We start from the raw sequence: 24,831 nt of genomic DNA, 5'->3' as shown, positions 1-24,831 counted from the left end.
ATTTTAAAAATGAATTTAAAAAATGGAGTTTTTAACACTTCTTTCTTCTACCTACCATCCCATTTTTTTCCTCCCCTTCACAGTAAAATTATTTGAAACTATAACCTATAGTCACTCATTACCATTTATTTCCTCCCAGTTCTTCTTAAAGCCACCCCAATGCTTTCACTCTCAATCTCCACCTTGTCAAGATTACCAATGACCTTCCAAGTTGCTAAACCAAACTCATCAGAACTCATCTCCCTGTCACATCTGCAGCGCGTCACGGCTGACCATTCTTCCTTGACACACTTCCTTCATGTGGCTGCCTCACCCACCCGCAGCTTCTTTTCCTCCTTCCTGCTTATTAGAGCACCTTTTGCAACTCTAAGAGGCGCAAACCCCAGCAGCTCCAACTTAGTGTAGATCACTAACACGGTAGAGGAAGCCTGAAACAAGCTGAATTATCAAAAGGGATGAAAACAAAACAAAAAAGCCATGAATTCATACCATAATGATACTTTAAAAAACCTAGTTATTTTTGGAGGTTGCTAGGGCACCAACTCATCGTAGGCTAATTGACTTAAAAAAGAGAGAGAATCAAGCATTGATCTTGTCTTTCCTGTTCATACTCATTTCAGGGCAAAGTGAATAAGGGTAAGTTCTTTATAGAACAATCCCAGGGAATAGATGCAAGAAAATGATAGAAATGGACAATTAATCCTTAATGAATGGTAGATATAGGCAATGATCAACAGCTACTAAAATAATTAGGTGAAAGGTTGGTAGAGAACTTCATACTGGATGGATCAGGCTGATGCAGTTAAGTGACTTGCTCAAGGTCATCTCCCTAGTCAGTGGCATAGCTGAGATTTGAACCCAGGCAGTCTGGCTCGAGGACTCCCTCTAGTCTACATTCCCAGGCACCACACTGTAATTTCCACGACGCCTGCTGGAGTTAGCTCGGTGTGAGTACCAAAGAGATCTTGACTGGCCTGGTAGGCAAGGGCAACAGGACATTGTTGGCCAGCAGACCAGAAATACTGTTCAGCTCTCAGCACCAGAAATGACAGAGCTGGAAGGAACCGCAGTTCGTGCAAAGGTCACAACCTGGCCCAACTCAGCGGTTTACGGATGGTGACTGTGAGTCACTGGCAGGTTGGTGGGCAGAGCGGCGATCTCCAAGACAGGTGGCCCCCGCTCTATGACAACAGCAGGCGCACAGGCTGTGGTGTTGGGTGGACGGAGGCAGTGGGTGGCACTCCTCGCACGCCACACGAAGATACTCACCCTGCACCTCCGCTCCCAACACAGGAAGTCCTGGGGAGCCATTTCCTCCATACCTCGCGTCTCCTCCCTGCCAGATGCTGTTGCCAGTTGGCAGAAGAGCCCCTTGCTGCTCCCATGTCCCTGAATCTCATTGTGCTGTGCTCTCGAATACTCAGCCCTAAAGCCCAGCCCTCGGCCTGGACACTTTGGGGTTAGCTGCATCAGGAATCCTTACAGTGGCCAGAGCTTCTCACATTCCCTTCATCTCTGAAATGCCGACGATCTCTGCCTTGATGGATGTTAATATTCCTATCAGGTCAATGGCCCCTCTCCTTCCACCGAATTCATATCTGGCATTGAACCTAGAGGGTATTATGCTAAATGAAATAAGTCAGATAAAGACAAATACCATATGTTGCACTTATATGTGGAATCTAAAAAACAAAATAAATGAACAAACAAAACAGAAACAGACTCATAAATACAGAGAACAAACTGATGGTTGCCAGATGGGAGCGGGGCTGGGGGAAAAGGGTGAGGGGATTAAGAAGTGCAAATTGGCAGTTACAAAAGAGTCACAGGATAGAAAGTGCAGCACAGGGAATACAGTCAATAATACTGTAATAACCATGCATGGTGCCAGGTGGGTACTAGACTGCCTGGAGGGATTACTTTGTATATTATATAAATGTCTCACCACTGTGCTGTATGCCTGAAACTAACATAAAATAATATTGAATGTCAACTGTAATTGGGGGGGGGGGGGAGAGGAAGTAGTTGACAAATGATCTCTGCTTAAAACTTGACAAAATTCGCCCTAGCTGGTTTGGCTCAGTGGATAGAGCATCAGCCTGCGGACTGAAAGGTCCCAGGTTCGATTCCGGTCAAGGGCATGTACCGTGGTTGCGGGCACATCCCCAGTAGGAGGTGTGCAGGAGGCAGCTGATCGATGTTTCTCTCTCATCGATGTTTCTGACTCTCTGTCCCTCTCCCTTCCTCTCTGTAAAAAATCAATAAAATATATTAAAAAAAAACACCACACTTGACAAAAAACAGGGTGGAGGCTAGACTGGTGATGCCAGCCATCGTCAGCCCGTAAATCACGGCTGTTTCAGCCCTCGGTCCCTGGGAGGCTGCAGCCAGAGATGAGAGGGCACCTGCTTTCCATCAGCTCAGGCACGGACTCTCTCGGCTGCAGCTCCTGGGTTTCCCATACTGAGTGTCCTTCCCAGACTGTGTCCTCAGCACTCTCCCAGCAGGCAGCCTTCACCCCAGACTGCTTGTCTCAGAAAGGGTGGCCTGGCCCCGGCCCATGGATTTCTTTTGGATTTTAAAAAATCTAAACAAGGATAAGAACCACAGTCTGTTTTCTAGCAGTTTCACCAGGGCAGCCTTGGAACGAGGCTGCACCATTCCCTCTCCCTCTCCCCGTCCTGGGACTGCTCCCCACCTGGGCTAAGTGAGAAGTCAGAGGTGAGCTGCTTCTTTCAGTCACTCAACAAGTATGTGTTGAGGAGCTGCTGCTTCCAGAGACGGCCCTGGCAAAGGGATGAAATAAAAGGCAGAGAAGCGGGATTTGGAAATGGCTCTCTACCCCCTAATCAATCCTAAGCACATGACTATAGCCAGCCAGCCCGGCCAACGAAGGCAGATTCCACATGGAACACAGCGGTCCCCAAGGCCTTTGTCCCAGCAAGAAGCCGCCTCTACACGCGGCGCCAAGGCGGGCAGCCAGCACACTGAACACAGAAAGGGTTTCATTTGAGAAGAAACTAACAATCAGTCGGGATACACACTTCGGATATTCATTCACATTAAGCAAATCTGCTGGCTATTCAATTCCTTAAAGCAGTTTCCCTAACAATATTCTGTTTCCAAACCCGGCTTGGATGGTCTGAGGAAGCAGGGCTGCGGGCCATGGGAAGGTCAACTAGGACATTGAGTATAAAGGATTTTCAGAGAAACAGGGTTAAGAATGTGTTTAAATTATAAGTTTATTGAATATAAGATATATAGGCTGCTGTCAAATAATTTAAAGATAGCCTACATTTCACACACAAAACCTCATTTTCTTATGATTAAATGTAAGTATATGTCTTCTTTTTCCCTCAGGGGAAAGGAAATCAATTCAAGGTACATCATGAGATAATCAAACAGTTACTAATAAAAGAAAGTCAATACAGTAAAAAATAGTTCAATGAAGTCTTTGCCAAAAGTTGATCATTTAAGTCTTGTCAGCTGTTTTTTCTTTTCTGCTCCAGCAGGTCACTCTGCCCACAGCCTTAAGAAAAGATGGAGTGGAGGTAACTTCGTCTGCCTCGAATCGTGTCCCGGGTAAATCCCACAACCCTCTCCTTTCTACCTTTGCCTGCTCCCTACCACCACTTCTCAAAACAGATGTGTTCTTTGGGAACATGGCTGTTTTCTAGTTGCTTGGAGAAAAAGTCTGTCATTGGAGGTGGGCCACAAATGTAGAACAAAGTCTCTCTTGAAATGTGCTCTCCTATTTCCTTCTCCGTTATTCTTCCTTCTACCAAGAAACAGAATAAACACCAAATTAAGCCAGACATGTTTGTACTGAAAGGAGAAGGACTAACCACAATGCAGCAACAGTGTTTATTTTCAGTAACTGGAGCTTAGTGAGCCCAGTCTTGAGTCATTCACACAATGGCTCCTGCTGGCACCTGGGCCAGGCCCCAGCAAAGTACATCTCCGGTTTCCTAAACTTATGGCAAGTAAAGTGGGAAGCCAATCGCAATGCGCTCTCAGACACGGGCAGTGAACTTACTGCTCTTTGGGAGAGATTCAAAAGTGCCTTTAGCAGCAAAGAAACTGTTTTGTGAAAAATCCTTCCAGGCAGGGGAAACCACGAGTAATTTAAATTACCATTAATGGCAAATGGCATCGGTTCAGCCGAGGCTGGAATATAAATTCTTTGCATGCATACTACAGTGATGATGCAAAGGTCCCCTAAAAAAATGTGGAGAATAAATTTTTAATATGGGCCGTAGGAACACAGTATATAATAAATAAATCCAACTTAATCTCTCCTTATTTTTCCATGATGAATCACTTCTCTATTCCCCAGGTAGTGACATTCCCAGCCAGCAAGTCCAAACAATAAAGCACCTACACTCAACCAACTGGCATGTCCACCACTTTACTATGGGGAGACAGTCAAAACATCTTTAGGGGACTCACCCGTGATGTATGGCTTGAGTTCTGCACTGATTGGTGTAGTCTGCTTTGTAACATGCAAACTGCATGCAATCTTCCCAGGAAATTCATTTACTAAATCGAGGATATTTTTCTGGAATGTCAAACATATTTGGTCACACTACAATTTTAAAAAATCAAAACAGATGTGCACAACCACTGACGCCGAGCCTCGCCTCCCATGCAGCACACGTCTGTGCTCTTGCTCTCTACTTACGGAGATATTGTTTGCAGCCGAGCAGGCCAGAGCTCTCAGAGTACTGGGGCTATTTGGCTTTAATTGAAATCTGAATATGCTAACAAGCATATTACGAACTCTCCGGGAGTTTATTCTTTTTCCTTTTTCTCAAGCCTGGGCAATTAAGCAGCAGTTTCACTGACCACAGTTCTGTCTTTTTAACTGTTACTGTTCTTTTGTTCATCCTTGCAGCTGCAAAGCAATCCGGTGAAAGCCTTCTCCATCAAATGTACTTAGTTTCCACAGATGCAGCTGATGGGGTTTCATGGACCCAGCTGGGTCCCAAGCACACACTTCTCACCTCCTCTTGTAACACAGGAGCCCACTTGGGCTTCTCCTGACTCTTTACAGTCCCATGTCCACGGTGACTTTTCTGTCCACCCACCTCCAAATGCAAGCCCATCGGACCTGCCCTTATCCCATCACGCCCCTGGGAGCCTCCTCAACACCAGGGGTTGTAATTGTCCTGGTGAGATGTGTTGGCTAATTCTCATTTGAAGGTCAGATTAAGATTTGTCAGGCCGCCCTAGCCAGTCTGACTCAGTGGATAGAGTGTCGGCCTGCAGACCGAAGGGTCCCGGGTTCAATTCCAGTCAAGGGCAAGTACCTCGGTTAGGACTCGTGCAGGAGGCAACCAAACAATGTGTTTTTCTCACATAGATAGTTCTCTCTGTCTTTCCCTCTCTCTAAAAATCAATGGAAAAATATCCTCGGGTGAGGATTAAAAAAAAATTAAAAAAAAAATTTGTCAGGCCTTTTGTTTGAACTGCTGCAGAGAAAACAGAACTGAGAGAGGCAAGTTCCGTGGACAATTAGTACCATGACACGTCTGCTCCCAGCAAGCTATGGAACGTACATTTCCCCTTACCTTAAACAGGAGTTCGCTGGTGTTTTTTGCGCTGTAGAAGAGTCTTATTGTCCCTATCTCATATCCACTTCCTTGGTTTGCCCATTCTCTGTGGAGATCGGCCGCGTGCCGCAGGATGGAAAGCAGAGGGTTAATCCCGACTCCTCCTGCGATCAACACGAGGTTCCTAGAGGCATCCGCAGGCTGAGGGTCAAAGAAGAACTCTCCACCCACTCTCACGGCCACTTCAGAGTCAAGTGCGCACTAGGCAGGAAAGGAAAGATCCTGAGGCCTTAGCACAGGTCTAACACCAAACGTTCTTCCCTAGGGAACTGTGTCTACCTCCGGCGTGTCTATCTGTATTTAGGACGATTTTTCCAGCTTGCTCTCAAGTTTCCCAGGGCCCCGTGAGTTGATTCCATTTGCCCATGACACAGGCAATTTGCTCCTCTGCCTGTGGGGCCCGGACTCACAGCTGGATTCGCTTGAATAACTCCGCCATTTGTTAACCATGTAGGTGAGGGCCTGAGTTGTGAAAAGAGGCACAGGGACACCTCTGAAGCATGAGTTTCCTTTTCTGAGTGGCACTCCTGTTCTGATCAAAGCCATGGAGCCAAGAGGCTGTACGGGCAAGTGTCACTGACTGTGGCTGCCCTGGACTCACTGGCGCTGAGAAGTGTGGGCATTGGGGGCTTCCTTCTAGTTGCCAGCAGGGCACAGCCAGGCCTGCTCCACAGACTGAGGCCAGTGGCCACCACTGTAGTACTGTTCAGACTGTCCCTTTCTCCCTGGAGCAGTGCGAACAGGAAGCCTGAGGCTTCACACCATAGAGTGAGTACCACCCCCCCCCCCCAACACCCACACACACGCATATAAAGCACCTACTGCTCTGTGAAGTCACACCAGACTCAGAGCTGAAAGCCCTGGTTCTCCAGAGGCGAGACTGCTCTGAGGAGGGTGTTTTGGAGACCTGTAGTGACATTTCTTTATTGTCACAATGATTTGGAGAACACAACTGGCACTTAGGGGCAGGATGAGAGGTGCTATGTCCTGTGCAGTTAGCAGTGTTCTGGCACTGGCTCCTCCTAAGCCGAGGGTAGAATGTGCAGGAATTCTGTGAGCAAGTACCTACTGCTAGTTTGAGATCAGCCACTGTGGGAGTGTTTACAGCACAGAAATCGGCAAAGGCTACAAATCAGAACTTTCTTACTCAGAATGTCGGTTTAGTAGCACACCATTACCTGCAATGCACAGGACTGCCTGCCAGACTTCTGAATGGCCCGTGGGCCATGCATGCGTAGGTGAAAACGGGTTTCTAATGACCTGAGACTAGACTCTAACTCGTTCTACAAAAAAAAAACCAGAAGATTTTTATTTTTCGCACAGATCTAACATAGTCTGAGTTTGAGAATCTAACCACTCTGTAGACTGTATTTTGTTGTGTGCAGACCATTACTAAGTATGTTCATTCACTTTTCTGGAAAACTGCTTCACAGTTGGTAACATGTGTGCGGTCCTGTCAACATACAACCTGCACACTTGCACTTGCAGACAGTGTATTCATGTGATTCTGCATGGAGGGACAGCTGTCTGACAACTTCATTCTATCTCTTAGCTCTAATACGCCCAAGCATTTACATACTGAAATAAAGTATTTGGTTATTAATCACTTTCCTTTATTTCTCCTTTGTATCACACTTGGAGAAGTATGTTAAAAAATTATGTTAACTACATTAGCTTTGGATTTCATTTCAAGGTAGTTCTAGAAAGGGGCCATTGGACATGACAGGGTTGAGAACACCTAGTTTAGGGGGAAACGCAGTAACCTAGGAGTTAGAAGACTCAATCACTGCCCCTATGCAACCCAGCCAGTCCCTTTACTTCTCTGAGCCGCATCTGGAAAATGGGTCCCAGCAGGGGGCCTGCTCACCCTCAGGGCTGTGGGGGGCATTACATGGCACACTGGGGACACTCCCTGTTGGAATTAAGCTCCGCAGAAGAGGATGCTTGGGTCACTGTGGCTGAGAAAAAGCACGGGGGTGCCAGCTTCCTTCTTTCCTGTCACTAAGAAACAGAACCTAAAACTAAGAAATTTGTATTGAGAGAATAGGTGTGTTCCATTACATGCTCCTGACATAAATCAACTAAATGAACTCCCTCCTCAGAAGTAATAATGTACCACATGCTTTTTGAAGACCAAACCCTGAGCACTCACACCTTGGCACCATGCATGACAGGCAATCCTTTTTGACATCCATTTAATTTGGGGCTCCACAAGTTACAGAAAAAAATCTTAAGAGAAAATCTAAGAAAAAATGAGAAATTATTTGAATTTCACAAAGAAGGTCCCTTGGTAAAGAAGTGCTAAATGAACGGAAATTCTTTCTCTAAGGGAAAAAGAAAACCCACTTGAACTATTTTAAATACATAGGAGAGTTTTACATAAGGACGATAAGTGGTTTCCATTTTTGACAAAAGGAATTAGCAGCAAGGGGGCATTCTGTAAGTAGTAACTAAAATGTAAGAGTCACTAGACTGGCTACCAAAGTGCTTTAAAATACTCCTTCCTTTCAAGTCTTGAAAACAGAATTTATGATACAAGAGTCTCTGCCTAACAATGACAATGGATTTAATCTCTCTGCACCGAGCTTCCCCCTCTTGTTTGCCTTGTTTATCTCTTTATCTCTAAGACTCTAAGAGTAAAAGAGACTAAGAAATGATTTCTCCTGTGGTCATCTCAGCATGCTTAGTAATGACAACAAACAACGCCTTCAGGTTATTGTTTTTAGAAACCACAGTATTTTCAACCCTAAAGTTGCCAAGAAACCCAGCCCCAGGGAAAGATAATACTCAAGCAGACTTTGTCTCTTTAGCGACAAAATAATCTTCAGGAGATCTATCTTCTAATTTGCTAGCATCTGGAAAGAATCAAAGGCATCTTTGTCTTTTGTTGATCAATAAAAACTGCCAGGGTAGCATGAGCACAAGACTCGCAGTCTGTGCAGCACAATATGGAAGTGAGTAGAAGGATATTACCTTCAATTACATAGCAATGTATCTAATCTGGGTATAGATTTTCTACTTGTGAAACAAACAACTCTTCCACAGCTACGGGAGCAGACACACAATAGCTGTCTAGAACCCTTTACCCTGCCAGGAGTTTGAGCCAAAACAGATAAAATAAAGGAAGACATTTATGGCACTTTATTCCATGTCCCAACAGAGCAGCCTGCTGCCACCCAGACACTCACGTGCCTCCATTGTCCACTTGAATAGCTTAATAAGACAAATTCTCAGGAGGGATATAGGCACCTGAGACTGGTTCCAAGAAAAATCTGACTTCATAAAGGCCGTTTGCAGCTCCCACTGGGCAGAGTGGAACAAGCACTACAATTAGGATGTGCATTCAAGCAATGCCACTTGGAGATTTTCTATAGCCTCTAAGAATAAGTTTCTTCATTGAAATGCCAATGAGGCATGAAACCAAGCGGGGAGTTATGGACCAGGACCAGGTCAGGTCACGTGGGAGGCTGACAACCGGAGGGGCTCCTGGCACTAGGAGCCGGGATGGCTGGGCTCATTTTAACGGTGAGTGTGGGGCACGTGAACAACTTGCTGGCCCCATCCCTGCAGCGTATTATAGAAACTCAGGATGTCGCCTAGAGACAATAATGGATAGAGAATCTAAAAAGGAATGATGCAGCTGAGGTCACACCGAAGGGAGGACTCAGGACAGAGGACAAATGTGGCAGGATACGTTTACGATGGAAATGCTAAGGCAAGCAGCTAGGGGTTATTCTGAACAGACAACTGGACATGTAAACCACAGGAAGGCCATATACTTTTACGCCGCCACAGATTTAAAAATCTTTATTGTTTAAATTATTTTACAGGGAAATTTTGGGGGTGCACAGTTCTGTGAATTTTCATACATACACAGAACTGTGTAACTACCACCAGAATCAAGATCTAAAACAGTTCCAAGCTCAAAACACTCCCTTGGGCTGTCCTTTTATGCTCACCCCTTTCCCCACCCCTCACTCTTGGCAACTGCTGATCTGTTTTCCGTCATTGTATTTTTGTTTTCCAGAATGTGACATAAATGGGATTATACAGTACATAATCTTTGAGACTGGCTTCTTTCGCTGACCACAATGCCTCTGAGATTCACCCACGTTGCTGTGTGCCATCGATAAACAGTTCCTGCCTTTCCTGCTGAATAACAATACAGCACCACAGTGTGCTCATCCACTCACCTACTGTGGGTCATTGGGGGTGTTTCCAGTTGGTGACAATTATGAACAGAACTGCTATAAACATTCATGTACAGGCTTTAATATGAACAGAGCCTTCATCTCTCTAGTATTGGTATTGCTGGGCCCTCTTTTTGTGTGTATTTAATTTCACACAAAAATGCCAAAATGCTTTCCAGAATGGCTATAGAACTTTGCATTCCTGTTAGCAATATAATAGTTACAGTTGCTCTACAACCTTGTCAGCACTTGGCATTATCAATATTTTCCATTTGAGTCATTCTAATAGGTCTGAAGAGATATCCCACTACTATAGTTTTACTCCCCATTTCCCTAATAATTAATGTTTAGAGATGTTAAACATCTTTTCACTGCTTATTTGCCATCCTTATATCCTTTTTAATAAAGTGTCTCTTCAATCCTTTGACCATTCTTAAATTATGCTTGTTGTTTTGGCTGGTTTTGAGAGTTCTTTATAAATTCTGGATACAAGTCCTTTGCTGGATATCTAAAATGCAAACACTTTCTCCTAGTTTTCAGCTTATTTGTATAAAAAATTGTAAATAGTGTCTTTTGCATTAAAAAGTTTTAAATTTTAATTAAGTCTATCAAACTTTTATAGATCTTGCTTTTTTGGTGTCATGTCTAAGAAATCTTTGCCCGCCCTCAAGTTTTGAATATTTCCTCTGCTTTCTTCTAAAACATATAGTTTCATGTTTTATACTTAGATCTATAACCTATTTTAATTTAATCTTGAATAAAAAGTATGAGAGATTCTTTTTTTGGGTATGGATAGGCAACTGTTCCAACACTATTTGTTGAAAAGGTTATCCTTTCTCCATTGAATTTCTTTAACACCTTTGTCAAAAATCAAGTGACAATTTGCTCAGTGGTTAGAGTGTCAGGCCATTCACCAACAAGTTGTGTGTTTCATTCCCAATCAAGGGTATGTACCTGGGTTGCAGGTTCGATTTTCAGTCCTGATGGGGGCACATGTGGGAGGCAACCAACTGATGTGTCTCTTACATTGATGTTTCTCTCTCTCTCTCTCTCTCTCTCTCTCTCTCTCTCTCTCTGCCCCCTCCCTTCCACTCTCTCTAAAAATAAAAATCAATGAAAAAAAACTAAGTGGCCATATGTATATGACTCTATTTCTGAACTTTTTACTCTGTTCCATTGAGCTGTGTGTCTATCCCTATACCAATACCACACTGTTTTGATTACTGTAGCTTTATTTAATCTTAAATTTGAGTAATGATTCCTCCCATGTTAGTTGTCTTTTTCAAAACTGTTTTATTCAAGTTCCTTTGCCCCTTGATATAAATTTTAAAAATATATACAATATCTGTACTGGTACACCTTTTTGGTAAAGGGGATTAAGAGAATGCCTGGGATGGGATGGGTTGTTGGTAAATAAAGTCGGCACACTTGAGAAGTGAAGGTGATGGCAGTGAAAAAAAAACACAAGGTTCAAAACCTAAGACGACTAATAACTGACCTGCTTGAGCCCCTTCTTGTTATCAGATTTCTAGCAGGGAATGAACATGCTGCTTATGTAGGCTGTGTTTGAGTCCCGTGAGGAAGCACGAGTTATTAGCAGCCAACATGGATTCCCTCTCAGAGCCCCATGTGACGAGCCCTCTAGAGCCTGCCATGGAGAGGAACTGACCCCACAGATTTAGCATGCTCAGCTCTGGCCTGAGCAGTATGTGATAAGGGACATGTTCCCTCCAAATGATGACAGAATGGTAGTTTAATTCCCTTTTATTTAGGATTATTAGGACAAAATAATGTGATGTGTAGATTTAAAATTTACAAGACATACAAAGAGCCAATTTTCACAACCTTACATGTAAAGCAAAATGCTTTACTCCTATGGTAGTATTCAACTAAACACTGTTTGGTGTCTCAGAAGATATTTCCAGATCCCAAAGTATCCTCGAGTCATATTTAAAGCACCAAAAAGGCTCTGCTCCTTTGGACTTTTGGAGCCTGAATTCAGGATGCAAAGGAGCTCTTTGTGAGCATGTACCCTCCTCACACAAGTCTAGTTTCTTAGATTAAGTGAGCTGAACACAAACTGTGGGAGGCAGAGATGCCCTAATCTGCAGGCTTAAACAGAGATCTGCTCACCTGTTTGTGAATCCAGACAGCAGGAGGGTGGTTCGTATATTTCACTGCCAATTCTATTACTCTCTCCTGTTCTAGCAGCCGGGGGCTGGAGCATATTGAGAACCCACCAACCACAGAGACTCCTGGGATAAAGAAATCAATCCTACAAGGAAAGGAAAATAAATTATTACTGTTGAAGCAATTTTAAAAGTGGGGAGCAAGGTAAATAAAACTGACAAACTGTTAGCTAGACTAGGAAAAAACAAGAAACAAAAAGACAAACTACCAAATTAGACTAAAAAATAAACAGAAAATCTGAATAGACCCATAACAAACTAATTGAATGACTAATTTTAAAACTTTACACAAGAAAAGGGTAGGTTCTGGTGTTATCACTCATGAATTCTACCAAGCATTTAAAGAATAATTAATACTAATCTTTCACAAACTCTTCCAAAAAATAAGAAAAGACCACTTCCCAACTCATTCTATTACCGTGATACCAAAACCAGAGAAAAGTATCACAGGGAGGGAAACTATAGATCAATATTCCTTGTGAATACAAATACAAAAATCCCAGGAATATAAGGTTGGTTTACATCTGAAAATCAACCAATGAAATACACCATTTAATAAAGGAGAGTCTCAACAGATGCAGAAAAGGCATTTGAAAAAATTCAACATCCTTAGATAATAAAAATACTCAACAAACTAGGAATAAATGGGAACTTACTTAGCTTGATAAAAGGCAGCTACAAAATATCCATAGCTAACACCATATTTGATGGTAAAAGGCTGAAAGTCTGTCCCCGCCGCATCCCCAAGAACGGAAATAAGACATGGATGTCTGCTCCCATCACTTCTATTCCACATTGTACTAGAGGTTCTAGCCAAGGCAATTAAGCAAGAAAATGAAATAAAAAGCATCCAGACAGGAGAGAAAGAAGTTGCAAATGACATGATGTTGTATATAGAAAGTCCTAAGAATTTACTATGACGATAATAAAACTAAGTAACAGGTCAAATAAGGTTGCAGGATACAAAATCAATAACAAAATCAATTGTATTTCTATAAACCAGCAATGAACAATCTAAATGTGAGTTTAAGAAAAATAATTATATTTGTAATAGAATAAAAAAGAATAAAATAATTAGGCATAAATTTAACAATAGCAGCACAAGACTTGTATAATGAAAACCACCAAACCTTGTTGAAAAAAAATCAAAGATCTACATAAATGGGAAGACATCTCATGTTCATGGATTGAGACTTTATATGTTAAGATAGCAATATTCCCCGAATTGATCTCTAGATTCAATGCATTATCTATCAAAACCCAGCTGGTTTCTTTGAAGAAACTGATAAGTTGATCATAAAATTAATATGGAAATTCAAGGAACCCAGAATCATCAAAACTTACTATTAAAGCTACATTAATGAAGACACTGTGATACTGGCATAAGAACAGGCTTATAGATCAATGAAAAAGGACTGAGAGTCCAGAAATAAATGCTTAAGTTTATGGTCAGTTAATTTTCAACAAGGGTACCAACACAATTCGAAGGCAAAAGAATAGCCTTTCAATAAATGGTGCTGGGACAAGTGAATATCCATTTATAAAAAGAACAACGTTTGATCCCGACTTCACACCATATACAAAAGTTAACTCAAAATGGCTCACAGACTTAAATGTAAGAGCTAAAATTATAAACTCTTAAGACTTACACAGGAGTAACTCTTCATGGCAACAGTTACCTGGACACCAAAATACAAAGGTCAAAGAAAAAAATAAACTAGACTGCATCAAAATTAAAAACATTGTGCTATAAATGATCCCAACAAGAAAATTAAAAGACAACTGACAGAATAGGAAAAGATATTTTCAAATCATACATCTGATAAGGGATCTGTATACAGAATATGTAGATAATTCTTATAACGCAATAAAAAAAAGACAAAAAAAATGGGCAAAGGATTTGTATGAACATTTCTCCAAAGAAGATATATAAAATGACTAATAAACACATGAACATTTTAAGTTATTAGGGAAATGCAAATCAAAATTACAATGAACTAACACTTCACACTCACTGGGATGGATGGCGAATCAGACAGACAACAGCAAGTGTTAGTGAGGAAATTAGAAGCCTTGTACATTACTGAGGATCTAGAGAAATTGGTAGGACTGCAAAATGGCACAGCCACTTTGGAAAACAGTTTGGCAATGCCTGAAAATGTTTGAATTATCATACTATCAACAATTCCACTCCTAGGTATATATCCAAGAGAAATGAAAACATATGTCCACTCAAAACATGCACATGAATATTCATAGTAGCATTATCAATAATAGCCTAAAAGTGAAAACAATCTAAATGTTCACCAACTGATGAGTATATAAACAAAATAAATTATAACCATACAATGGAATGAAGTAATGATACATGCTACAACATAGATGAACACTGGAAATTATATGTAAGTGAAAGAAGCCAATCATAGAAAAAACCACATACTGCATAATTCTATTGGTATGAAATATCCAGAATAGGCAAACACATATATACACAAAATAGATAGTTGTCTAAGGAGGATGGGAGTCAAGGATAACTGGCATAGGGTTTCTTTTGGGGGTGATGAGAATGTTCTAATTTGATTGTGCCAATGGTTTTACAATTCTGTGAATATATTAAAAACCATTTTAAGTGGCTAGATTTTATACTTTAAATGGATAAATTTTATGATTCGTAAAGTGTATCTCAAACAATTTTAAAAGGTGGAAAAAAAAGCAACGGAAATTCTTTCACTGGTATTTGACAAACTGAACAGGTTGATATGGCCTTCTAAGCTGTGGAAGTCTCATGTTTGAAATATTTTCTTCTGACCACACTCCTATAGGCTAGGACTCCTGGAAGTTTCCAGCCTTCAGGAATTCTATGCCATAGGAACCCTTTTTGGGTGGGGTCTAAGAAATGCAACAGGCCTAGTCACATACCAAGAAAAGAAAAATTTATTGGAATCTGGGACCACAAAAGATTCTCATCTCCATGTCTAGGAAACGTAAACATCCAATCTTGATGTTTCTCAGCCATCACAGAGCAATAGTATCATTTTCCCCAGCTGTTTTCCTACCAGTAGACGTACACAAAAAGCACACAATGTTCTCTAGTGATTTGATCTATGACCTTAAAAGATGTTCTCTTTTGCTCTATGACCTTAAATATCCGGTCATTTTTTACAGTCTTTAAAAACCGGTTCTGGACTGGAAGTACTCCAGAAAAGGTCCCTAGCCTACTTTTGCCTATATTTAATTGACTATTTCCCATGAATACCTTAATTTCCCTTTCATTTCAGACAAGATGCAATTTTTAAAAACTATAGTTCACACTTATTAACACAGATGCTATATGCTTTCTCAGAGAAGGTATATAGCACCTCCACAGCGTCCATGTTTAAAATAATAAATACATCAAAGAGCTACTTTTGCGGCTTCATCGCCTGAATTATAGCGCCCTCTGCTGCTTGGTGTTGCTAAAGACCATTCTCAGGTGAGTGAAAGGAAATCCCTCTTCTCTAGAAACTCTGGAAAGACAGACACCTTTAGAAAGAAGGACTCCATTAAATGCTACAGAAGAATTCAAATGACATAAAAACCTCACCTGAATGGATTTAAGAAAATATGTACAATACATATTTAATAAAACATCTGTCCAAGAAAGTGTCTGAAACACATACACACAGTAATCCCTTTGTATGATTAGCATTCTTGGAGCTGAGATGAGGCACCTACTGCACCTCCACCTACTGCACCTCCACCTACCGCACCTCCAGATGTGTGAGTATATGAAGAACTGAGAGAAAGGGCCCGATTCCGTAGCGAACCACACATATCTACATCCAACTGTCCTGGCCAGCTGCAGCCCCAGTGCCCGGCACACACCAAGCATGCAAACCACGGCTAAATGAGTGCTTTCCTGAGATCCCAAACTGTCCTCAGCAACGGTCCTCAGAACCCCTCACCCTTCCTTGCGCAAACACTGCAGACGGAACCTGCCTACCACGTACAGGTGCTGTGGTTCACGGTGGATGTCAAGATGCAAGGATGTCTTGGTTCCTGCCCTCAATAAACCCCTAATGATAGGAAAGTTAACAAATAAATGCAATTAAATGAGCTATGACAAAATCTGCAAATGGCTATGCTGTCCCCATGAAGTCAAAGGAATTCACAGTCCCTACAGCCATGCCATCTGTTAGTGCTAAGAGAGCAATCTTTTAAAAGAGGAGGATCCAGGTGCCAGGAATAAGTGCTGAGAGAGACCTGGCAGGGAAAGGGTCATGGCTAACCAGCCAGAGATGACCCCCAAAGCCAGAATCTATCAGCCACATACTAAAATCAGTCCTAACATCAGCAACCTGACTAAATCCATTCACTGATAGGGGATATATAACACCCTCAATAATTTTATCTTGAGATCACAATGGAACCTACTTCTATATATGTCACTGGAGAATGATGACATACATTTTCCTCATCAGGTAACCACAGTTTGCAAGTGCTAATACACTTGCAGGCACACCATGGTAGCAGCGTTATAAACCAACGCATGGGATTTTTCTAATCGGGGACTAGGGAGAGTCTTGGCACAATTCAGAGCTGAAGGCAAAGAGACAATGCTGTGCACAGGACACAAATACTTCCCCAGAAGGGAAATGTGGAAAGACAGATCGTTACAATTAAAGTTTCCATTTTCCAATGTAATAACTGCTAAATAGTTTTGAAGGGTAAAAATGTTGCCCACCTCCCCCCTAAAACAGCCCAAATGCATTTAATATGTATCACTGAACATGTGCAAAGATTGCAGTAAATTGCTTCACAAACGCAAATTATTGCAATCAGCATCTTGTTTTCTAGTTCTAAATTCAAAGGCAAACTATTAACACAAGACTGCTAACTCTTGCTATTATCACACTTGCTATTATCACACATCCTCCTTCTAACAAAACCACATTTCCAGATGGACTGCCAAAATTAGTCAAGTGACTCCTAAGAAATGCGACCACACTGACATGCCAGAAATTCATTTAGAAGTGAATGCTTTATTTAAATAAAGGAAACATACACCCAAACACACCTTTCCTAAGGAAATACAAGTTGCTTTATTTACAATTCTACGTGAATTGCAGCTCTGTGAGGCCATTCGCAGGGAGTGGGATGAGACGGGACAGCTGGGCTGTTACCCTGTCAGCATACTGACTAGTCCTCAGAGCCCAACGGGCCGGCTCATGAGTGTGGTGTGCGCTAGGCCTGCCTGGGGCTCCTGATAATAAACTCAGCCTGATAATAAACTCAACCCAGACGAGATAGGAGTGATGCAGGAACTTGGTTGAGAGGGTGGTCGGCAATGTGACATACCGGTTATTCTTCTTTCCAGACTGCTGTTTCCTCTGAATTTGACGTAAGGAACACTAATTTTTGAAAACATCAATCCCCAGCAGCACGTAACTCAAGGTTAGATTACTTCAGTGCATTTTACTAGCAACCATCTTACAGACAGAATTATCAGTTGCCAGGTTCATGGACCAGAACTAGCTGCTTTGTTTCAATAAGAAAAACTCAAGGCAGCAGTTTTCATGTATGACTGAGAGGGTCTGGGCTCAAGGCCGAGGCAAGCTCTGAGGCTAGGAAAGAAACTGGTTCTCCGTGTCAAGGAGGGCTCACCCTCAATGGAGGTGGTCTAGATTCCTACCCCTCAGGAGAAACAGCGGGCCACAGACGTCCTTTCCAGAAACAAAAACAAGCCCTTCTATCTGGTGGCATCTTCCTGAGCACATACAACCCCTAGAAAACAGAAAAGCCACTCACCACTGGCCGGCTTTAAAGGAAAAGTCTTGATCAGCAACAAGCAGGCGGAGCCTCTTCACAGAGGGCGACTCATTGGCTGTTCCACACACCTTAGCTGCCGTCACGACCTTGAGTCAAAAGATGAACTGGCTGAGGTTAGTGTGTACACAGTGCAAGGAACAAACTGTGGCTTTCTGGTAACTCGGGTTTTTTCAAAACCTACGAAGATGTGGTTTCTTAAAATTGCAAAACAACGTAAAGCATGCTTTGCTTTAAAATGCTGCCTACCACCTGGTGGACAAATTTTAATTACCTTCTTTCTGAGAGACTTGTTAAAATACTAATTGAGCCCTGCCAGTGTGCCTCAGCTATTGAGCACTGACGCAGGAATTAAGAGGTCGCTGGTTCCATTCCCAGTCAGGGCACATGCCCAGGGTCGTGGGCTCGATCCCCAGTAGGGTGCGGTGCGTGCAGGAGGCAGGGATCGATGATGTTCCTCTCTCATTGATGTTTCTCTCTCTCTCTATCCCTCTCCCTTCATCTCCCTTTAAATAAGCAATAAAAACATTTTTTAAATACTAATTGAATTTTATTCTACATACAAAAACCATCTCTTGAAGGGACTGTTTAATAAGCAAGCGTGTATGTGCCATGCACCAGGCTGGGCAACCTGAGAATTGCTTAGGGAATGAAGACCTGCTGTAAGCCTGGCGTCTAAATTCTCTGTGAGTACAACCTATGCAAAGTGGAACTATGTTAGCTCTGAACCTGTGTTTGTTCTGAACCGACAAGAAGTCCATGACAAATTGCAGAAATTAAAAGTAACTACAAAACAGATGAATACTCCTAGTGTTCTGACCTCACTGAGTTACTTTCCAGCTCAAAAACCTTCAAGGGCTCTCTAACACTCCACTACAAATACAGAAGAATGCTAAAGGCCTTTGTAACTCATACCAGCTTAAGCTCCTCTTGGATCCCTGTGCTACTGGTTTACCAGCCAAACTGGACAGCATGCTGGTCCTCAAAGGCACCTGACACTTGTCTACCTCCCCAATGCTGCCTAGTCATTTGGCATGTGGCACACACTCTCAGTCCTGTCTATCAACCACATACTCCACCTTCCAGACCTCTGCTGGAGGCCTTCCTCTTCTCTCCATCCTCTCAACTCTACCCATAAAATGATCCGCCTTTATTATCATAGTTAGCCCAGACTGATGTAATTATAAATACTCAAGAACAAGTCTTTCACACAGACCACATGCCTTCTGAGATCAGATACTGGGTAGAATTTATATCTATACTAACTTCCCAGGACTAACACACAGTAAGACTCAGTAAATATTTGCAGAATAAATGGAAACTCTAACTTAAAGTCACTTAAAATTGGTTTCTAGAACAAATGTTAGAAGTTTGGGAGTCCTCGTTGCTTAAAAAAAAATGTTAGGTGGGGGGAAAAACACCACAGAAAATCTAGATTCATATTCAAAACTATAGAAGTCAGAGAAGGCAGGTCTCCTCAGCAGAGCAGGAATCTTATGTTTGCCACACAGTCAATTTTAAATATCTTACTACAAAGACAATAAGAATCATCAGAGGGTTCTCCTTTATTACATTACTAGTGACCCAGTGCACGGATTCGTGTACATTGAAAGGAAATTAATTAGAAGGTGGCCAATGGGGCGGGACTGGGCAAGATGGGCCGGACACGCCCTGGAGCCAACACCCCCCCGCAGTCCCTCCCTGGTGTGGAGTGAGCAGGGGAGGGGGAGTGGTCGTCCCTCCAGCAGGTGGGGTCCCTCGGCCTGGCCTGCGGGGATCAGGCCGAAACTGGCTCTCCGACATCCCCCAAGGGGTCCCAGAGTGCGAGAGGACACTCTGCAAAGTTGCTGTCGTACTGGGTGTGGAACACAAACACAAGTGTACAGTAAACCAGATTTGGGCCAACAGTGCCCCAGCAACAACATAACCCACTGCCAAAGGTGGAATCGTGAGGCCCCACAAGGAATCAGGCTCCCTCCTCTCTGGTTTTGGGGGGTGTCACCTGAGAACTGCCGCTGCCAAGTCACTGCAGCTCAGCAGCTCCTGCACTGAGTGTCTGCCCCCTAGTGGTCAGTACGCATCATAGCAACCGGTCAGACACTTAGCCTTTTATATATATAGATTACTCTCATTTTTCTTAGGTTTCCAGAAATGTTTATTTTGTAAACATTACTTTCCTTCAATATGATAATCTTTAGAAACAAAGCTAAGAGCTAGATTATTTCATTTATAACCACTTAACTGGTATCTGTCAGACTCATGAACAGAGCTAGATATGTGTAAGCTTTAAACACATCCCAAAGGGTCACCTGGTGGCAGAAAAGCCAACATTCATAATCGCTGGCTGGAAGAGGAAGAGGAACACAGAATTCCAACTGAAACATGTGAGCATGCTTCACAATCACATGCTCATCTATGTGAAATGAAATCACCAATCATTTGCCAATGTCCAAATACAAAATTCAATGAAGAAGGGAAAGAAGCTAAATTTCTATTGAAAAAGTCCTATTTTCATTTGGTTAGTCCCTATGACCAACAATGTTATTAGGTGCTTTATGCCTACTGGTAATAACTCACACACTAATATATCTGTTGCCATTAGTCCTCATAATCTGGGCACAACTGTAGAAGTGGTCACACACAATATCTTGTACAATTCATGATTTTTAATACTATTTTATTTCGTTAATACAAATACTGTACACTACATAAAGATTTCTAGCAAAGTGGATTAAAAACATTAGCAAAATCTTTTTTGAAGACCGCATCTTTATTTTATTCTGAAGCTAGTTTCACATGATTAAGATCTGTAATCATGGCCCTTGTTGTGTGCCATTTTTTTCTTTACTTTGATTGAATAAGTAAAACATGATGGCAAAAACTTTATGTTTTAACATTTGTACTTGTTCTCATACTTAACGGATCAAAAGATTTCGCAACTGAAACCTCAACTAGCCATGCCCTAAGTTAAAACACATGGCAGGAAATTAAGTTTTCCATAAAATAACATTTAGACTCTTCTACTGTTCAATAAAATAACAATACATTTGCCAACTTTTACTAGCACGCATTTTTAAGGCTTTGACGAAGTCAGCATCTAAAAGGAAATTCCATCATACTGATTTTAAAAAGCTGGTTTTATATAGGATATCTTGATGTTACTGCTGCTACAACAGTCTCTGTACAGGAAATAGGTCTTTCTTTGGGAAACCTAAATGGCTTCCGCTGTTCATTCCCATTCATTCTTTTGTTGGCTTAAAAATTAGACAAAGCCAAGATTAGTGATGACCTGAAACAAAAGAGGGCACAGAGAATTTCAGAGTTGAAAAAAAACTTAGTCATCAAAAAATACTATGTCATTTTACACATGAGGACACCAAGGCCCAGAGCCATCAGTTCAACTGAGGCAGAATACCACTCTGATGAATAGAACCTGATGAAAAGATACTGGTTTTACTGAAGAGATTTACTGACAAGGAAAGAGCACAAAATTCTGCCAACTGTACAACTTCTCAAGTGGTTTATGCCTGTCAATACTACATCCTGGCAAATGAATTCTCCTTGTTCCTACCAAAGGCTAACCTATCCACCTGGCTGATCTCTCTGCCTTCTCAAGCCTTCAGTGGAGCAAGTATCCTCTCTCATTCATCACCCCTTTCCCCCCATCTCCACGAGAACACATGCAAGCACTCAGACCTTCCATCTGTAATAATAACATTAGGAGCAAACACCTTTAATCAGAGATTACCATGTGCCACACACTCTACACACATTAGTTCATTCAACCGTCACAGAAACTGTAGAAGACAAGGGTTAGTACTATCCCCGTTTTACATATGAAAAAACGTGAGGTCTCACAGCTAGTAAGTGGCAAAGCAGATACTGGAATCCAGGCACTTGACCTCTGTGCTTCGGTGCTTCTCAAAACACAACAGACAAAACAAGCCTCTCCCTTAATCCAGCTATCACCCCATTTCTTTGCTCACATTCACATAAAAGTGATTCTGGCTCCACCTTCTCATCTCCTATTCTCTCTCCAACACAAGACAGTCAAGCTTTCACTCTCAGCAGTGGACTAACACCAGTCATTCTGGTCACCCACTATCCATTTCGCTAAACCCAATGATGATCTCCGCAGAATCCAGCACAGGCGCCCCTCCCTCCTGGAAACTTTTCTCCTGGCTTTACCAACACCCTGCAGACTTCCCTTAGGTCACTTAGATTATTGAAACCCACCTGCTCCTCTTTCTCTCCCCTTCTGGCCCTTCTTCTCCTGCCTGACCTCTAAATGCTGACACACCCCAGGGCTGAGGCCTGGGCCCTCTTCCCTTACTCTCTATGCAGCTTAAACTTTTTATTTCCAGCAGTGAACTCCAAACTCATCCACCCAACTGCTGATTTGAATTTCCATTTCAAACAACACATCCAACACAGAACCCTTTTATCTCCCAAAGCTTCTTCCTTTTTATTATTATGCAAAATTTCAAACATATACAAAACCAGTAAAAACAGTATAAGGAACTTTCATGAACCCATGCTCCAAAGTCAACATGGTATGAGTTGACAAAACTCATGGCCAATCTTGTTTCATCTGTAACTCCATCCACTTACCACCCTCCCACCCCAGGTTATCCCAAGTTGAGCTCTTTACTTCCTCTCCGCCACGCTTGGTCTTCTCCGTGTCAGCAAATACATGGCACCATCATCATCTATCCAGAGTTCAAATCCCAAAGCCAGAAATCGCTTGGTTTCCTCTCCTCTCACTAACTGCACCCCCATCTCAATTTGCAAATCCCATTAGCCTTGCCTCTGTCCCAGATCCACCCACTGCTCTCTGACCCCATCACTACCAGGCTACTCTAAGCCACATCATCTTTCCAGAGACTCTGTCAGTAGCCTCCAACCTGGTGTCAAAGCACAGCAAAAACCCAGTGCTCCACCAAGAAAAACGTGACCCATTAAAATGTAAATCACCTGTCATTTCCTTGCTTAAAACCCTCCCTCACCCTTAGAACAAAATCCCAACTCCTTATCCAAGCCCACAGCTGTTAATACAACCTGGGCCCTGCCTACCCCTCCTCCTACCACCTTCCTCTGAATAGGCCAAGCAAGTCCCTGCCTCAAAGCTTGGCTCCTGCCAGTCCCTCTGCCAGTAATGCTGTGCACCTGTCTGGCTCCTTTCTGTATTCAAGTCTCGGCTCAAATAGTACCATTTAAAATAGCACCCTGACTCCAGCCATTAGCCTGGTTCCCTTCCTTCATAGCTGTGGGAACCCTGATCAGAGACCGCTGGATGTTCAAGGCTAATTTGAGTGTGGGGGCCCTGTCCAGAGTATGCCGGATGCTCAAGGCCAATTTGCCATATGCAGGTGCAAAAGCAAGGTCACAGCGATTACTGTACACAATGCGCAGGCATGCCTTTCTGTAGCCCAAGTATTGATGTCACTATTTGGCAAGAAGCCTCTTTTGTCTAAGTTGGTATAAAGATGTGCTGCTGACCAGCCAGTGCATGGATGCTCAGTATGGCTCCTGTATTAACAAGAGCTGCTGTGTGCAGCTACATTGTAAGGCTACTTTGAAGGACTGCTTATGTGATGGCTCCTTGTTAGCAATGGCTACTTGCTCTGCAATAAAGACTCTCTTATATGCCTATGACTTCTCCTATCTTCTCTGTCCAATACGCAGCATCCATGAAGATCCAGCCTCTGGCAGAGGGGCTCAGACCCAACAGGTGGCATAGTTGGGCTGGATAAAGGAGTAAGTACTCCCAACAACTGGTTCAGGAGATTGTGCAGACTCAGGAGCAAGTGCTCCTGACAACTGGCGTCATGAACAGGATCAAGGAGAAACTTACTCTGACAATGGGCGCAGCGAGCAAGGTGAGCAGGGTTCAAGAGTAAGTACTCCGACAATAGTGTATGACACCTGACATTCTCTGGTTTATCTGCACCAGGATGAAGCTCCATATACAACAGGGGCTTTACCTGCCTCATGCACTGCTGAGTCCCCTGCACCTACAACAGGGCTGGGCAGACAGCAGGCACTTGACACATGTCTGCTGAATTTAAGATAAAATACTTAATTTGACTGGGTCCCCTGGGGGAGAGAGTGAGGGGAAAAAATCTTGCCTCTTAGGTCACTTAAATTATTGAAATGCACCAATACTATACATTTAGACATAAACAAGTTAAGTTCTGGGCATAGTTAAGAAGCAGTAGCATAGGCAAAATTCTTTCATTACCAAACTCTCCCATCAAATTCATGAACAGAGTATATCTTGCTCATTGGGTCAGCTCTCTGCAGAGCTAGGCACAGAGTGACCCCTCCAGTGAAAACTTAGTTTTGCCTGAACAATCCTTACTGCATTACAGTATTTCTACTCTTATCTTTTTGACATTTCTAAGGCTACCCAGTCTGCTTATTCTTTGATCCTTGAGGAAAAACTGTGAGTTCAACACAAACAGTCAAATGCCATTCAATTCAAGAGCTCAGTTTCCTGCATCAGCGTGACTCAGACTGGTTACTTTACAGCCTAAAGAAAGAAGCATCAACATCATAATATGCTCATTCGATAAGTTCTCTATAGGGAACCCAAAGTCTAGTAAGGAAAGGACATTTCTGGGTGGGTGAGTGGTCCATTCTTCACCCACCCAGGAGGAGCAGCAAGGTCCTTTGGCTTAAGAATCACAGACTTGTGCTGCAGCTTCCCTCTGGCCCTAGGAGAAGCCATTCGTTATCTCCTAGGCTCTGTGCCTCCTCTTATGTAAAATGCAGATGCCAGCCTATCCTTAGGCTACCTCACAGACTTGAACTGAAGAACAAATGGCATATGGGGAGTTTTGTAAAGTATACTTGCAATTCAAATTAAAGAAAGAGTGGTAGACGAGACCATGTGGTGGGCCAGTTCTATTATGGCCCAACATTTCAACAAGTCCAAGATCAGACTGGCTCACCCCTGATGACCTTATACTGCTGAGGCTATACATCTAGCTGTATCCAGCTCCTCCCAGCTCCCAGCTCTCATCCTGTTTAGGA

At 42.6% G+C, this 24,831-nt stretch overlaps 1 protein-coding gene across 2 annotated transcripts in view; it reads right to left on the bottom strand.

Annotated features, from left to right (window-relative positions):
• Positions 1-3,217: 3,217 nt before the first annotated feature.
• OXNAD1 (oxidoreductase NAD binding domain containing 1) overlaps positions 3,218-24,831 on the bottom strand; it is a 33,329-nt gene continuing 11,715 nt past the window's right edge. For both annotated transcript variants that reach the window (XM_081106401.1, XM_081106402.1), the window contains 5 exons: positions 17,779-17,885; positions 11,936-12,077; positions 5,571-5,813; positions 4,450-4,558; positions 3,218-3,778 (listed from right to left, as the gene is read on the bottom strand). In XM_081106401.1, coding sequence (XP_080962527.1) covers positions 3,624-3,778; positions 4,450-4,558; positions 5,571-5,813; positions 11,936-12,077; positions 17,779-17,885 — 756 coding nt within the window. In that variant the 3' untranslated portion in view covers positions 3,218-3,623. The remainder of the gene's footprint in view (positions 3,779-4,449; positions 4,559-5,570; positions 5,814-11,935; positions 12,078-17,778; positions 17,886-24,831) is intronic.

Source organism: Myotis nattereri (genome assembly GCF_964212035.1).
Source record: "Myotis nattereri genome assembly, chromosome: 14".
NCBI lineage: Eukaryota > Metazoa > Chordata > Mammalia > Chiroptera > Vespertilionidae > Myotis > Myotis nattereri.
The sequence above is the reverse complement of the archived record's forward strand: the minus strand, read 5'-3'. Positions and strand labels throughout refer to the sequence as shown.